At 41.3% G+C, this 15015-nt stretch overlaps 1 protein-coding gene across 1 annotated transcript; it reads right to left on the minus strand.

Annotated features, from left to right (window-relative positions):
• Positions 1 to 1053: 1053 nt before the first annotated feature.
• On the minus strand, positions 1054 to 14584 carry arhgef15b (Rho guanine nucleotide exchange factor 15b). The gene is made up of 16 exons (XM_030776032.1): positions 14517 to 14584; positions 10809 to 11287; positions 8113 to 9081; positions 7873 to 7930; positions 7702 to 7760; positions 7252 to 7472; positions 6693 to 6853; positions 6119 to 6271; positions 5780 to 5909; positions 5490 to 5564; positions 4874 to 4966; positions 4334 to 4488; positions 3628 to 3792; positions 2791 to 2876; positions 2427 to 2531; positions 1054 to 2068 (listed from the first exon to the last, which is right to left on the minus strand). Exons 2-16 carry the CDS (start codon positions 11203 to 11205, stop codon positions 1917 to 1919), a joined length of 2979 nt encoding a protein of 992 aa, XP_030631892.1. The 5' UTR covers positions 11206 to 11287; positions 14517 to 14584; the 3' UTR covers positions 1054 to 1916.
• Positions 14585 to 15015: the final 431 nt, after the last annotated feature.

The following is a 15015-nucleotide window of genomic DNA, read 5'->3' on the forward strand; positions in this document are numbered from 1 at the left end:
TTTTAGTAATCCTCATATTATCACCATAAGAAAAGGATGCCTCAACAAATGATGGAGGTCTTGTCTTTGCTCTGAATTCCTTTGTGGGCAAAATGTTGCTAGAAAGATAGCTTTTGAGAGAAACGTGAGGAGTCACACTGTCATGGCAGCACACACTAAATGTTGGCTTAATCGCCAGTGTTAATGTCATGCTGTTTCTGGTCCAAACATGTTTGCGCAGACCTCTGTTCCTATGCAGACCAACGCTGTTTGAACATAACTATGTTCGGTTCATGTGGTAATAGTATTATCTGATCTCAATAAACGTTCTTTTTAATTTGCTTTCTCAGTTCTAATTTGTACAGTCACGTTCTTTGATTGATTAAAAAACGCTTCTGTTTGTATGAACTCTTTAATTGAGAAAAGGAGGCTTTCTATTGGCAGGAAATCCAGTCACTTCAACAGAACATTATATACAGAATATATTACATTTACATCAGAAATTCTACCTCTCCCACACAGCAGGAGGTGCTGTTACACTACAAAGGATTGTAAGGGGGGGGGGGGGGGAGAACTGTAATATATTGAAGTCCAAAGTAGTCCATTTATTATGCACTTTTTCATTCCACAATTTCTGCATCAGTCCATGTCCTGCTTTTGCCCCTCAGGGAAAACATCCAAACAGTCAAAGGGACGCACATCATCTGAGCCCCGCTAAGAGGAACACATCTGTTACTCCATGTGCATGAGAGGCTTCATGTAGGGTTAACTCCTCCAAAGCCTTAAAGGCTGCGTTGCCCGAAAGTCCTTTCTATTCTCTTGGCCAATTTACTGCAGCCACTATAAATTAGAACCAAAAAACCGTCTAACTCAGTAAATCCCTTTTACTTATAAAGGATTAATTGAAGTACTTGAAACCCAACAGTCTTGAATGAATTAAATTAACTACACAGTGAATTTGCTAATTGGGCAATAAATTGCCTAGTTAAATGGATAACTGCTAAAATGTAAAACAAGATAGCTGACCTGTGTTCTTTTTCCTTTTTTGGTCATTCAGTAAAAAAAAAAAAAAAACTGAAGTAACCAGTCCTTTTAAAACATCAGTGGATATGTGACATAATCTCGAGAGATGGAGGAGGGAAGCTCTTGCCTTGGCAGTATTTCAGAATTATTTATGAATGACGACACGATCAGAACACACTTGTGTTACCATGGTGAGGGCACAGGCAGTCATTCAGAAGTGTGACAGGGAATTTTCCAGAATACCTCAATGGCACAGCTGACAGGATCACTGGTATGGCAGCAATGCATGGTTCAGTATGTAGGCATGACTAGAATGTTATTTTTTTCCTTCACAATTCAAGAGACACAGGGACCAGACTGGAGAACCGGTCAGATTTTCAGTCATGCACACATTTGACTGACAGAGTCCTACTGTGTAAGGAGCAAACAGACACCTCAGAAGAGGTAAATCTTCTAAACAGGAGTGTCTAGCTTGTACCACCAGTTTGGGCTTAACTATTTAAACAAACCTATACACATGCACCCAAAAGCACATACATAAATCTTAAGTTCAGCCCTTGTTTATAGCTGTCGGCGTTAAGTAAAAAAATGACTGCTTTCTCAAAAATTAAGACCTGTGCTTCGGTGAGAGGGCAGTTTCCACTCCTGCTTAACGTCACATGCAGGAAAGGTGGCCTTCCAGTTGATATTTGGGCATGACTACAGCGGATGGCAGTTTTAACGTCGTTCCCTTCTTGGTGCTCAATTAAAAACAAAACAAATAAACAAACAAACTAAAATATATGTTGTCCCATGCTGTCATCTGAACAAACTCTACAGCCATTTTTCATATCAGCAGAGCACTACACAGAATATTTCTGTTCCCAAATATCCCCCAGGACTCCTGTTCTAGTGTTGGACTCCCTAGAGGAAGTTTAAGATTTGGTTAGGGAGCTGGCTGCTTGGATCACTCGGTACCGCTCTCGCAAGTTCCGCCGTCGGACATGCTCGTTGGTTATTTCCAGAACATTCCCGACAGGAAACCAGCCCTTTTGTCCATCTGACAACCGGATCCCTTCATACCATCCTGGAGAGAGATGGAGGGGAGAGGGAAGACAGAAGTCAGAGAGGCGACAAAGAGTGTACATACTCACACAGCTCATCAAGTTTTAAATGATCAGAACTGTTCAGCAGTTTTGTGCCAGTTAGGTTCAACAATAGGTTATTAAATGAATAACACACCAAAATAATCAAAGATTTCACAGCTCTGAGAATACTGACTGATTTCATGTCACTAGCACACTTAAGTTGTGTTTACTTTTTAGACCAGAACCTACTTGCTTTCAGTGGTTTAACGTGTATGGAGCTCAGCAAAAACTATTAAATAGGGCACGTCTGTCTGGGCAGACCTGAGGAATGATGTCTATGTGAGAGTTGTGCCTTACCTTCATTGGTTTTGCGGATGACATTTACGATCTCTGTTGGTTCCAGGTTCAGTTCATCAGCCTGCTGGGCCACATACCTTTCCACACACTGCACCTGAGGACAGTCTTTGATACACCCACACACACACGCACGCACGCACACACACACGAAACACATATAGGTGACTCAGCAAGTACAAGAGCGGAGACACAAACACAAAGAGCAACTCAATCTTCTTACAGTATACAGTTCTTTCAGTATTCATGTAAATCACATGCTTAACTCATAATGGTAAATATGTTCAGTACTCCACTACATCTGTAGAGGAAGTCAACCTCAGTCTTACAAATACACAGACACACAAACACACACACAAACACTCACCCCAGTCCTCATATATGACCTCGTCCATCTCCTTGTCTGGGTCTTTGGGACCTGGGAATGCGGCCATCCACCTGTGCATATCTGACCTGCCAAAAAGAAAGACAACAACAGATTGAGCAATTCATCAGAAAACAGCACAATCGTTTTGTTTTGTTTTGGTCTGTTTTTTTTCCATGGAACACTCCTACACACGCTCTTCACCTGACCACAACACCCTGCAACTCATGATAACACAGAGTATGACACTATCTGCCACTGGCATATTTTCACTTCATCTATTCACAGCGCACCAACGAAACAAAAAATACAGGCTGATAAATGTTGAAAGTGTGAAAGCATTTACAACACAGCCGTTAAGCTTTTAACATAACTTTACACACTGGACACCATTACAAATGTTAAGTCTCTGAACAGAGTAACAAAGTCTGGTCCCATTCAGTGAGTGGATAGTTTAGTGACATACTATGTGGAGAATGTTTATGAAAAGATTTCCTAATCCCTGTCACAACAGAGCTAGTCTAACAGTAGTCATGTCCGCGGGCCAATTCAAATTTGTCTATGGTAAACAGAAGTAAGAATAATATCAAAGATATGTTGCAGCACAGACTCCTGTGGTTTGAATTCATTCTGATCTCCAGATAAACGGCGTTTTCCTGAGAGAGGTAAATCATGTGCCATTTCTCTAGCTGTTTTGAAATTTCCTCCTGCACAGTTAAAATAAAATTACATTACAATTACACTACATTATAATTCTGGACCACAGAACTGGAGTACATCACTGTTTAATTCCTCTCTTCCTCCTCCTGCTTCTCCTCACGTTTTCTGTGCAGTACTTACTGTGTAGGGGCCTTGAGGACTCTCTCCACCGAGCGGCCCTGGTGGTTCTCCAGTAGTGTTAGACAGAAGCAGTTCTCATTGCTCCCAGTGGACGATTCATCAGGCAAGGACTGCACCTGCACCAGTGACCGGTGCGCATAATCCAACACCATATAGCGTTCTGCACTGCTGACAGACAGATTAAAAAAGTTACAATTACCAATAAATGGCTAAATCCTGGGATGAAATAATCTCATTGTCTAATTAGGAAATACCATAACCAAGCAAATGATGGAACTGCAGAGTCACATTCAATCATTTCATGTACCTCTATCATAATGGCACTCCAGTTCCTACAAACCTAAGATTAGCTAAACAATAACATTTAGTCGTTTTCTTTCTTTAATTCGGCTTTGATAAATCTGTTCTCTCATATGTGCTAGCTGACTTCTGAGCATTGTTTTCCTTTGGTTTTCCCCTTAGAAAGCAGGGTGTGTATAGAATTACTGCCCTAACTATAATCTTTTAATTGTATGGAACAAAAGGAACAGGGATAGCTATGGTGCCACTTTTGTATTTGACCAGGGAGAGACGTAAAATGTGTAAAGCTATAGGCTTCCAGGAGCAGGATTGGGAAACTGGGAAGAACAGATGAACAGATGATTTTCTGCCACACTAAATTTTGAGCAAAGAGATACTGTCATGTCATCTCTGCATCACCCCTTACCTCTTTTTGTTTGCAATAACAAGCAGGTCATTGAAAAGAAAGAGGAAGACCGGTGTGAGTTTGGGGCGCAGGTTGAAGATCGTTCCTCCCTTGGCTACCTCCTGCAGCTCCCCACGTTTCTCCAGAAAGCGTTTCTGAGTAATTATGGGTATAGCCTGCAGGGCAGAGAGCATTCACAACACGTCACTGATTGCTGAAAGTCCCAGACGTATTTCTCCCACTCAGGCTGTAAAAGTGCGTCAGATGCATTTCTATACACGGGACGAGCTCACAAATAACAATAACTCATTTTTACTGAGTTTGAAAACCGGATCAGGCTGAGCCTTCTGTATGGAATGGAAGAAAGTGAAGTTGACATTGAGAGATTAAACGTGATGGGAAAGCCGGGAGTGCTCCAGATTTAATCATGTCATCTTAAAATTTTGCCTTGGTTTAAATAAGAAAAACCAAGTGTATATCAAATCACACCTGGTGCTTTTATGTCTCATGAACATGTAACATACTTTAGCCATGATGTATGAGCTGGTTTTCTAAACTCACCCTCAGTTTATCAAACTCCAGCGTCCTGTTGATCTCAATGAGTTCTTCCATCTGTTTCATCTTCCCAACCTGAGCGTTGCATTCCTGCATGATCTAGAGGGTACGTGTGTGTGTATGGTGTGTATGGTGTGCATGTTGTGTGTGGGTGGAATGATGTGTTTTGGATAAGGGAAAGAAGAGCATGGGAGAGGCTCTATGAGACATATGGGCTACAGCAACTGCAGGGTGTAGCACACACATTCTTTTAATAGCCTGTCAAATGTCTTTAGCTCTCATGTGGTTGAGTTAACATAGCAAGGGAACTGACTTCTCTAATGGTTCCAAACTCTTGAATTACAACAGTGCTCTTTCTTTCCTTAGACACAAGTAACTTCCTGCTTTCACATAACAATCTGTATATTGTGAATTTAGAGCTGTGTGAAATGACCTAGTCTCTCTCTCACTCTTTTCCACCCTGTTCCCCTGTCCTTCCTTCCATCTCTCCAACTCCACCCTTTTCCATCCCTTGCTCAGATAGGATATCCTGACTGAGACAATGGACCATAACTTGACATTAGGAATGACTGTGAATTTAGGGGGAAACTGCAATGGCAGTTGGGCGGGGTTAGATGGTTACCTCGGATACAGATTCCAAGGCTTTGGTGGCACTCTTTTCCTCTTTTGTTCCCTCTTGGGTTCTCTTCAGGATGTTCTGATGAAAAAAAAAACAACCAAACAAACAAAAAAGGACAAGTGTTACTAAAAAAACACACACACACAACAAATGATCACACCACTGAATTAGAGTATTTTGATCAAAACTGAAAAATTCCAAACTTTTTGATCAAAGCTAAAAAGTAAGCCCTTTGCAGAGGCATAATAGCATGAAATATATGGGTTGATGCTTATCCATGATGCAGTGCTGACCTCGATAAGCATCTTGATACGCGTGATTCGCTGGAAGGGCAACAGCAGGAAAGACATGAAAGGTAGACGCTGACACATGGGGGACTCCTGCAGACGGGATATCACAGCAGCGAACTGCGTATTCGTCTGCCTAGAGAGACGTACCACACAATGTAATGTATCGATGCACCAATGCAACTGGTGTAATATATCATTCAAATGTGTAAAACATCGGAAATGTGAAGCATTAGATACGAATCATTCAAAACACAAAACTTCTTTTGGACACAAGTAGTGCAATTCTTGAGAGGAATAAATTTGCTTCAGTATTTAAAGAAGTGTGTGTGTGTGTTTACTCACATGAGTTTGGTATAGCACTTCTCCTGGTAAATCTGGTTGCGTACGTAGTCAATATAGGCGGGGAAGTGATGCTTGCCGTGGTAATGGATGATGTCACAGATGTCTGTCATAACCACGTCATCTTCCAGTCGAGCCACCAGATCCTTCAAAAACCTAAGAAGGACCAAGTCTTAGGTCAAGATATGATCTTACATTGTCTATGTTTAAAACAATAAGATTTGTCCAAGTGATTATGAGAAGAGACTTCGAATTCTAATTAGAATTAGAATAAAATTTCATGCTCTCTAAATCCAGCACTAAACTATATAAGGTTCAGTAATGGTTAAATGAAAAGGAAGGGAAAGGGACTTTGGAGCAGGAACCAAACACAGTATACTATTTAATCCTCCTCTGAGAGGACTTTAGTCCTGACAACTTTCCCCAGCAAACAAAGAAAGCACCCAAAAAAGCTGTTGTTCAGGTTCGACAAAGTTCGTTCTACAGTTCTAAAACTACATGTCTAGTTGTGTGTGTGTGTGTGTGCGTGTGTGTGTGTGTGGAAGGGTGTGTATTTCATTGTCTCTGTCTCTCTAACCTCTCGCTGACCTCCCGTATACGCAGGATGCAAGAGAAGAGCGTCTTCTTATCCAAGACACGGAGCGTCTCATTCAGATCCCTGGACTCTAAAAAGTGATCCGTCAGCACGCGCAGAGAGCGCATGTATGATAGTTCTGATGTGATTACCTCAAACATGCTCTACAGACACACACAGACACAGATAAGGCAATGTAAAGATATATACAAAGGACCATTCCCACAGAGATACAGAGATTTATGCATTATTAGATAAATAAAATCAGATAAGACAATGATTTTAAAGTAGACGCATGCATTGGAATCGTCAATTTATTCCTGTTGCTGTACCTCTAGTCAGCACAATGTACTTCCATTGAGCATAATCAATTAAACTATGTCAAACAATCATATCAAAAGAGTGACTTTGATATACAAGTGTCCGACAATATGATCAAGTAACCTTTCATTTTCCCTTTCTCTCACCATATTCGTTACGCCTCAAACTGCCTTTTCCCAACCCCTCTCTCCGACCCACTACCTTATCCCCAATTTCTTCTCCTTTCCTCTCCTCTCCTCACCTCTTGGTACTTGCATTGCTCTGGGCTGAGGGTGTCCAGGAGGCCGCTGTCTTTGACCTCAGGTAGGTCTCGCCAAAGCTTGTTGTGAGTGAGCTGTTTGGAGATTTCTGGGTCCGTACTGGAGAGCTGGTAGTCATAGCTGGTTTTACTGATGTTACGGCACACTGTTCGCCGGATCTCATTGTTGATGACTGCTCTACAGTAGATCTGGTAGAGAGGCTCTGAGTGAAGGGAAGGAACGAGAGATGGAATGGGAGAAAAAGAGGCGAGGGCGTTAATATTTCATGAGTTAACAGCATTGAACAGGATTTTGCCAAAAGCGAAAGCATGACATTGTAATTACAGCAAAACAGATTGAGACTCAGATTACAGTTTGGGTTGAATTACATTTAGTAAATGAAAATATGAAAATCATTATTAGTCAAGAAGAAACGCAAAATATGTCCATACCGTCTTCCATATCAGCGTCTAAGTCTATTGATTTTGTCCGTGTCAGGGTAGCACGTGGTCTGGGAAATTATAAACACATTGTCCTTATTAACTGTTAATGCACAAATCACTGAAACTGAGTGTACTAATATGATACAATAACACAGAACAGTAGAGAGAAAAAAAGCTTACTCTTCCTTTTTTTCTGATTTCCCAGTATTCTCTCCCTCACCCTCATCTTGTTCCACAGCTGGAGATTCAAAGGTAGAAAGAGGACAAATGATATATCGGTGGTTAAGCACATCTTTGCACAAGACACAAAAGAACAAATACTTTTTTAACTTCAGTATTATTGCAATTTTACTTATTCGTTGTTCAACAAGCACTTATTGAATATGATTGAGGTTTTTTTGTTTCTGTGTGTTTATCTACCTTTGGCAGACGGGGACTGAGATGCGTGTTTGCTGAGGGACTGGCCATTTTGAGAGGACTTGCAGGGTGGATCGGGGGCAGGTCTGTGGGGGATAAGGGGGCTTTGGGGAGGGCTGGGTTCGTTTTGGGTCGGCAGAGGAGGGGAAGGACGCAAGGCTCGCAGTTCCTCTGCCGTCGGCTGTGGCAAGGGAATGCCACCGCGCGGCACTGTGCCGGGACGCAGATTACTGCCCTTGACTATAGGGACCCGTGGTGGAATGGCAGGAGGTGGCTCCTCTGTGTTTGCATCCGTACTTGCTGGGGAGGTGGACGCTGCATTAGAAGGAGTAGATGGTGGTTTGGACCGACGAGGTGGTTTAAGGACTGTGATGGTGGGGATGGTCAGGGCTTTGTCAGGTTGAGTCTTCGTGGGGACACTCAATACTTCTAACCTGTCTTCATAAATAGACTCTTCCTCAGGTACCTCCATAGAGTGGGCTTTAGATAGGCTGGTGGGACTTTGGGACGCATTAGAGGAGATGTTGTTCAATACAGCGTGTGGCCCAGGGTCTGATCTCCTCCTCTGTTGCTCTCTCTTCAGCTCCAGTGTATATGGTAACTTAGGCCTGTTAGAAAGTGAAGCTTTCTCCTCATTGTCTTCTTCATTTTCTTCTTCTTCTTCAGATGACTCGCTCTTGTATAAGTCCTCCTCCTCATCCAGTTGCTGTTTCTCTGTCTTCTGTTCTTCCCGGCCTTTCTCTTCCACGTATTCCTCTTCTTCTGCCTCACCGTTTAGGCCTTCTTTCTCCTTTCCATTTTCCTCCTCCTGATTTATAGGCACCCACACCAGTTTCATGCCAGGTCTCTGCAGATGGCAAATACAACTGCAGTTCCGCACGCAGCAGGACACACGAGACAGGTCCACGTTATGCTCCACCTCTGCCTTCAGCCTGCCTGTCATGAGTGACTCCACCTCCTTCCCATCTGGGGCTGGAAGAAATGGTACAAATTTGATAATGAATGCAGGGAAATCAGGGGAGGTTTATTTTTTATTCTGAAATGATCCAACTGTGAGTACTCTCAACTGGATCAGTTATTTACAAAGTATCTTATGTGCATTACATATGAATACTTCAAGAAATTATACACCAATTATGGTCATGGTCTCATGAAAGCATTACAAAAGTGAGTTCCTATCACTGTATAGTAGAAGTACAAGAGGTGGTAATGAGCAGTTTTGAGTCCTGTGTTTCCAGTACTTTCACAGGGCCCTGTGCTTCCAGTAATTGCACAGAGCAGTAATCTCACATGCCTTTTTTTCATGCCTTTGAAATCCCAGGGTTGTGCTGCAGTGGTGTTACCATGTGACAGGTTTGATTTTTTTTTTCTCTACCGTCCTTATTACATAATGCGCTCTACCTGACACAATATAAAAGTAATGTTACATAAATGATATGAAATGTATGTTTGATGATCTATATTTATTACCATTCAATATAACTGATGTCCAAATCTCTGGGATTAGGAAGGCCTCATTATTCACAGATGGGATTACACAGTTACACCTTTAAAACACGTCCTGCTTAATCACAGTGCTTACCTGTGTATATTGGGACACTGCCCTTGAGCTTACAATAAAACATGACTCACTGTACAATAAAAGCCCTTTTTACCAATGCACCCTTTGTCAGCCATAGAACACACACTCCCTCTCTTTCTCTTTTTGTCTGTCTGTCTGTCTGTCTCTCTCTCTCTCTCTCTCTCCCTCTCTCTCTGTGTGTTACTACAAACCAGATGAAAAGTAGACTAGCTCCCACAATGCATTCCATCAGCAGTGAAGGAATGAGGCCACAGCTCATTACTGACTGTGTTTTTTGCTTATCTTTTCTTTCCTGTATCTATTTCGGCAAAAGTGTGGCAGTTTTAAAGATGCATGCAAATGAATTGCATGCAGGTATCAGTGTGCATTAGTGCCTGCCATGGCTGTTAACTGCTTTATTTGCAACATCTCACTGCTCCAATCTCATGAAACTAATCAGGATAAACTACTCATGTCTCTGATGTCTATATTAAATCTGAAATCGGTCAATTCAGATTTCATCATTGTACAGTTTATGTAACAATTTCAAGTGTGTTCAGTTTCAAAAACAAACCAGCATACGTATATAAATACATCAAAACTTTTATTGTTTGCTATATTGAGTAGCACGGTAATATAATAATATTATACTGTATCCAGTTTAAAGGTAAAATGAGGGTTACAATCTGCTTTTTGTTTGTTTCTTTCTTTCTTTCTTTCTTTCTCTCTTTCCTCCTTTCTTTCTTTCTATCTGTCTGTCTCCCTTACATCTCTTACATACAATGCACTGGGAGTTGTGTTTACCTCCTGCAGGTGCAGAAACAAAACTTATATCACAGTTGATTCAGTTATGGCTGGGTTATACCAGAACAATACCACCGTTCTATTGTGAGTGGACAGCAGAACATGCCACTATTGTCTGGAAGAACTATAAACATGTTGCTGTCTGTTGCTGTATAGAACTGTCAATCAACAATAAAAAAGGAAGAGGGAATGCAACTGCAGTAAAAACAAGCCATAATCGTGACACGTGGCCCTGCTATAAAAAAAGCAAATATAATAGGGTACTAAAGCTTCAAATGTCACGGGATTCACAGTTCTAAACGTCACACAGGTAAATCAGAAGATATAACTTTACCTGAGCGGCTTCCATCCGCAACATCAGAGGCAGCATTGGTTCCCTGTGCTACTGTTTTTGTCGGCTCTTCTTCTCTCTTCCTCAGGCTCTGACTTCTCTTCACCGGCAGTGGAGGAGCCTGCTCACCTGTGGTGTGGAAGGTTCTTGGTTTGGGTTTGACTATAGGAACCTTTTTAGGTCTCTCCTCACCACTGTTGCCATTAGCAAGAGGTCCTGCAGAAGGTGGATTCAAGGTAAACTTGTCGACAATGCTCTTCACCTTTCCAGCAGTGCTTGTCGTTGAGTCAATCTCCGTGGATGGCAGTTCAGGGGTACCATTGGAACGTTTTGAGGGGACAGGAGGCCTTGGTTTAGGTTCAGGTTTGGAGGGACATGGTGTACCCTCTGTAGCTGACATTTTGACTCTTATGTTCCTGTTTTAACTGGGATAGCAGACAAACATAAGCCTGTAGCTTCACAAAGAGTCTGACACATTTACCCTGTGGAGCAGAGAGATGGGAGTACAATTAGTTTCCACAGAACTGTATGCCAAACAATCCAAGTCAACTAGGAACAGCACCACTTTCTTTTGAAAAGTATGATGTGACTGATCAGTACACAGTCAAATCAACCCTTGGCATAGTAATTAACACCTGGCTCTCTGGTATGTTAAAAATTCTTCTCATCTTTGTTTGAATACCGCAAAGAAGCTTGTTCCGAAACTTGTTCAAGGGCTGCACAAGTTATGAAACACTTAATATAATCACACTTAAAACAATGCAAGCCATATTGCAAACCCATACCACACAAAAGACTATTTCACATTCAGTTGACTTACCATAAAATTATGATATGGTTCAAAGTGCCTTATATTTTTTTTAAGTTGAGCTATGACAGAGTTAATGATTTCATAGTCATTGGAGAGACTCCTTGACCCCACTAAAGCAATGAAACTTGGAATGAGACATCCCATTCCGTAAAGCAGATAGTCTATTTCCTGAAACGGAAGACGTCAGCATTCACATGCTAATTATTTTCTCAGAATCACTGACAGCTCTTTCAAAGAACCCAAATGTGCATCTAATTATTTCATTTGACTGTCCCATTCTGTGCATTAAAAATGCTTAATGCTAAAATGCTTAAATTTTGAATGCCCATTTGAACTGATGGACAACCTTGCTAGAAACTATGTGAGAGTGATTTTTTGTTAAGGAGTATCCTTCCACTGAGAACAGTTCTTTCCCCTAAGTACAGTTCTGCATCGCTGATCACTCATTCACCAGCCATTAGTAAGTTAATAATCAACAGACCCTCTGCTCTGTGAACTCATACACAAACTACAGTTGTGTTAAATACCTATTCAAGTTCAGCTATTCAAGTTCAGCTCCCTTCAGTATGCTGTTGTATACTGACAGACTGCATTATGTCAAAGTCAAACTTACACAAGACACCCGGGTATCCCAGTGTATAAGGATTTAACTTAATTTGAGTCAGATTACATCTTAGAGTTGAATACTAAAGACAACAAAAGGCTGCAATATCTACATGACATCACATAGTACAAATACATTAAAGACAAAGCTTATGCACATTTATTATAAACTCTGGTTCACAATTATACTCTGTGAGTTTGAATGCAGTTGAATGCATAGTTAAATAGTTACAAATTCCAACATGTACTGCCAGTCTGCTTTGCAAAAACAAAATAGTAATGTAATCATGTAAGCACAGGGTCGCTATTACAGAAATAAACACACAGAAAGACCAGACAACAGCTTTAGAGGCCAGGTTATGAAGTCTCCAGACAAACCAGGGCATTAGACTTCTGTGTGTGTGTGTGTGTGTGTGTGTTGGGGGGGTCACACCTCACTCTTGGAGAATGTTTGTTTTGTGGAACAAGAAGCTTGGTATGCACATTGCTGATAACACTGAGTGTCCTAAAGGTAGTGTGTAACAGTTAGCTCAGGTGTCTTGGGTTTGTGTCACCATAATATGGTGAAAAACAGAGAGGAGAAAGCCATAAACACTTGATCTGATTTACAGACACCTGTATGAACAGCTCAGCTGTTGAACCTGCATGTAGTAGAAAGCGGGATAAAGTTGATCATTCTCTTGACTCACTTTTCAAACTGCCACAACAAGTTGAACAGGTTCTAGTAGTGCCAGAAAGATCACAGTCACACAGGGCAGTCTGCAGCGTGGATGAGAGACACGTTGCCTTTTATTGAATGAGGAAGAGTCTAAGAATGCTTCGCATGAAGTGAACACCAATGTATAAACTATTTCATTTCCAAAGAAAGTCCCTGTCTGAGCATTTCACCTCCTGTCTATAATCTGTCATCCATCACAGCTGCTTTTCCCACCATTTATGGTCAGACTTTTTTTTCTCTCCATTTCTCTGTACTTTATATTATGAGTGAATAAACAAAAGTTCTTCTCAGATTTCCAAACATGTTTCTCTAAACAAAACACATTCCCTCCAGCCCCCACTTTGCCTTTTCCTGCTGGGATAAGCATAAAGAGTGAACTCTAACTTGTACATTTCATGCCATGTCTTGTTTTGAAAAGTTACTGCTACGTCGCTCCTCACAATCAAACTGTTTTCTTCCCTGCAACACAGTCTGCTGAGAAATCTGAATTCAAAGTGAGGTAAGTTAAGATTTCATAGCAGAAGTTTGTTCTTGGAATAATTTAACTTGACTAAAGATGGATCCAAATCTCATGGCAGAATCATTCAAATGTGACCAAAATACTCAAATAAGCAACTAAAAGGACACCAATATTTATATTAAAAATGAGACAAATGTGAGGCTGAAGGTAAGAAATTTTCCTGTAACATGACATGAGATTTATCCATAGCAAGGGCACTGAAAACCTGTAATCAAGAGCCTAAATCGAATTGCCTTGAACTGAATTCACTTGAATTCACTCTTTTACCCCAAAACATGTATGTTTAATACACTGAAGTGTCGTTACAGCACCTCTGTCTAACATAGGCTTTATTTATCATCTTTTGAAAGGACAGACATATTGTCAGGGATTGCTTTTAGGTCACAGCTACTGACAAAGACTACGCAAAGGAAATGAGTTAACAGGACCATCTTTTTTGTCTTTTTCTTTTGAAACATACAGACATACCCTGAGGAGAAGTCCAGTGACCCACTCTTGTTTTATGTAGTACAATAATATTTCCTCATAGCAACAGCTCGGATGGGTGTCGGTGAATGGTGACTGACAGATTTTACTCACAGTACAATGAGCAGTCATTAAAAAGCTGAAAGTTGTGAGTGTTGATTGGCTTGAAATGAAAATCTCAGTATAGATCTGAGGGTGACCCCTCTCTCTCTCTCTCCCTTCACCTCCCCCTTACACACAGATCAGAGGTTCACAAAAACATGCTGCCAACTTCATCTTGTGGTGTCTGCTTTTATAGGGATCCCACATCAGTCTGCTTTGTCCAACACATTCCAACAGATGTGTGTGTGTGTGTGTGTGTGTCTGTGCAATGGGGAGGTGAAAGGTTTTTCACTTCAGTACAATTATTCTTAATTCTATTAATGTATCGCTAAATAATTTAAGTGCTGTAATGTTCAATAGACTACACCGATTACTAAAAAGAAATCCGAAAAATGAAAGAAATCTTCAACAGCTGACGTGTAACGAATTCAACTCTTGATGACCTGTCAAAACCTGTCATCGTATTAATACAAAAAAGTGGTGCCTACTCACCAAATACAGTTTGTGTCGGCCCGTTCACCAAACTGTTGAGCTGTACACTTCATACAACAATATCCAAAAGTATGCTCCAACGACAGACTGCGAGCCAAATTGTCGTTTTCCGTTTATCAAGTGAATTGTTCATGTGGCTATAAAGGCTGGAGCTTACTCAGCTTCAACTACACCAGCATTACTGTACCTGAAAGTATAACATATTTCAGAGTATCTCTGACATTTTAGCCACAAATGGGAAGCACTCTAAAACCTTACGTCCATTAGCGCTCTGTTCAGTGCTCTCTTCCCCATTGCATTGCTTTTTGTTGTCTTTTAGAATAATGCATGCGTTACATCCCCAGTTCTTTGTTTCCTGCTCCTGTGTGCCTGCTGTCGGCTAGCTGGAGTGGGACCGTATGTTGTGTAGGTTACCCCCGGATTTGATCCCCTCCCCTCCTCTCGCTGTCTCCGTCTCCACTCTGGTTCCCTGATTTGGTTGCAATCTCCCCCTCCCCTC

Source organism: Chanos chanos, chromosome 5 (genome assembly GCF_902362185.1).
Source record: "Chanos chanos chromosome 5, fChaCha1.1, whole genome shotgun sequence".
Taxonomy (NCBI): domain Eukaryota; kingdom Metazoa; phylum Chordata; class Actinopteri; order Gonorynchiformes; family Chanidae; genus Chanos; species Chanos chanos.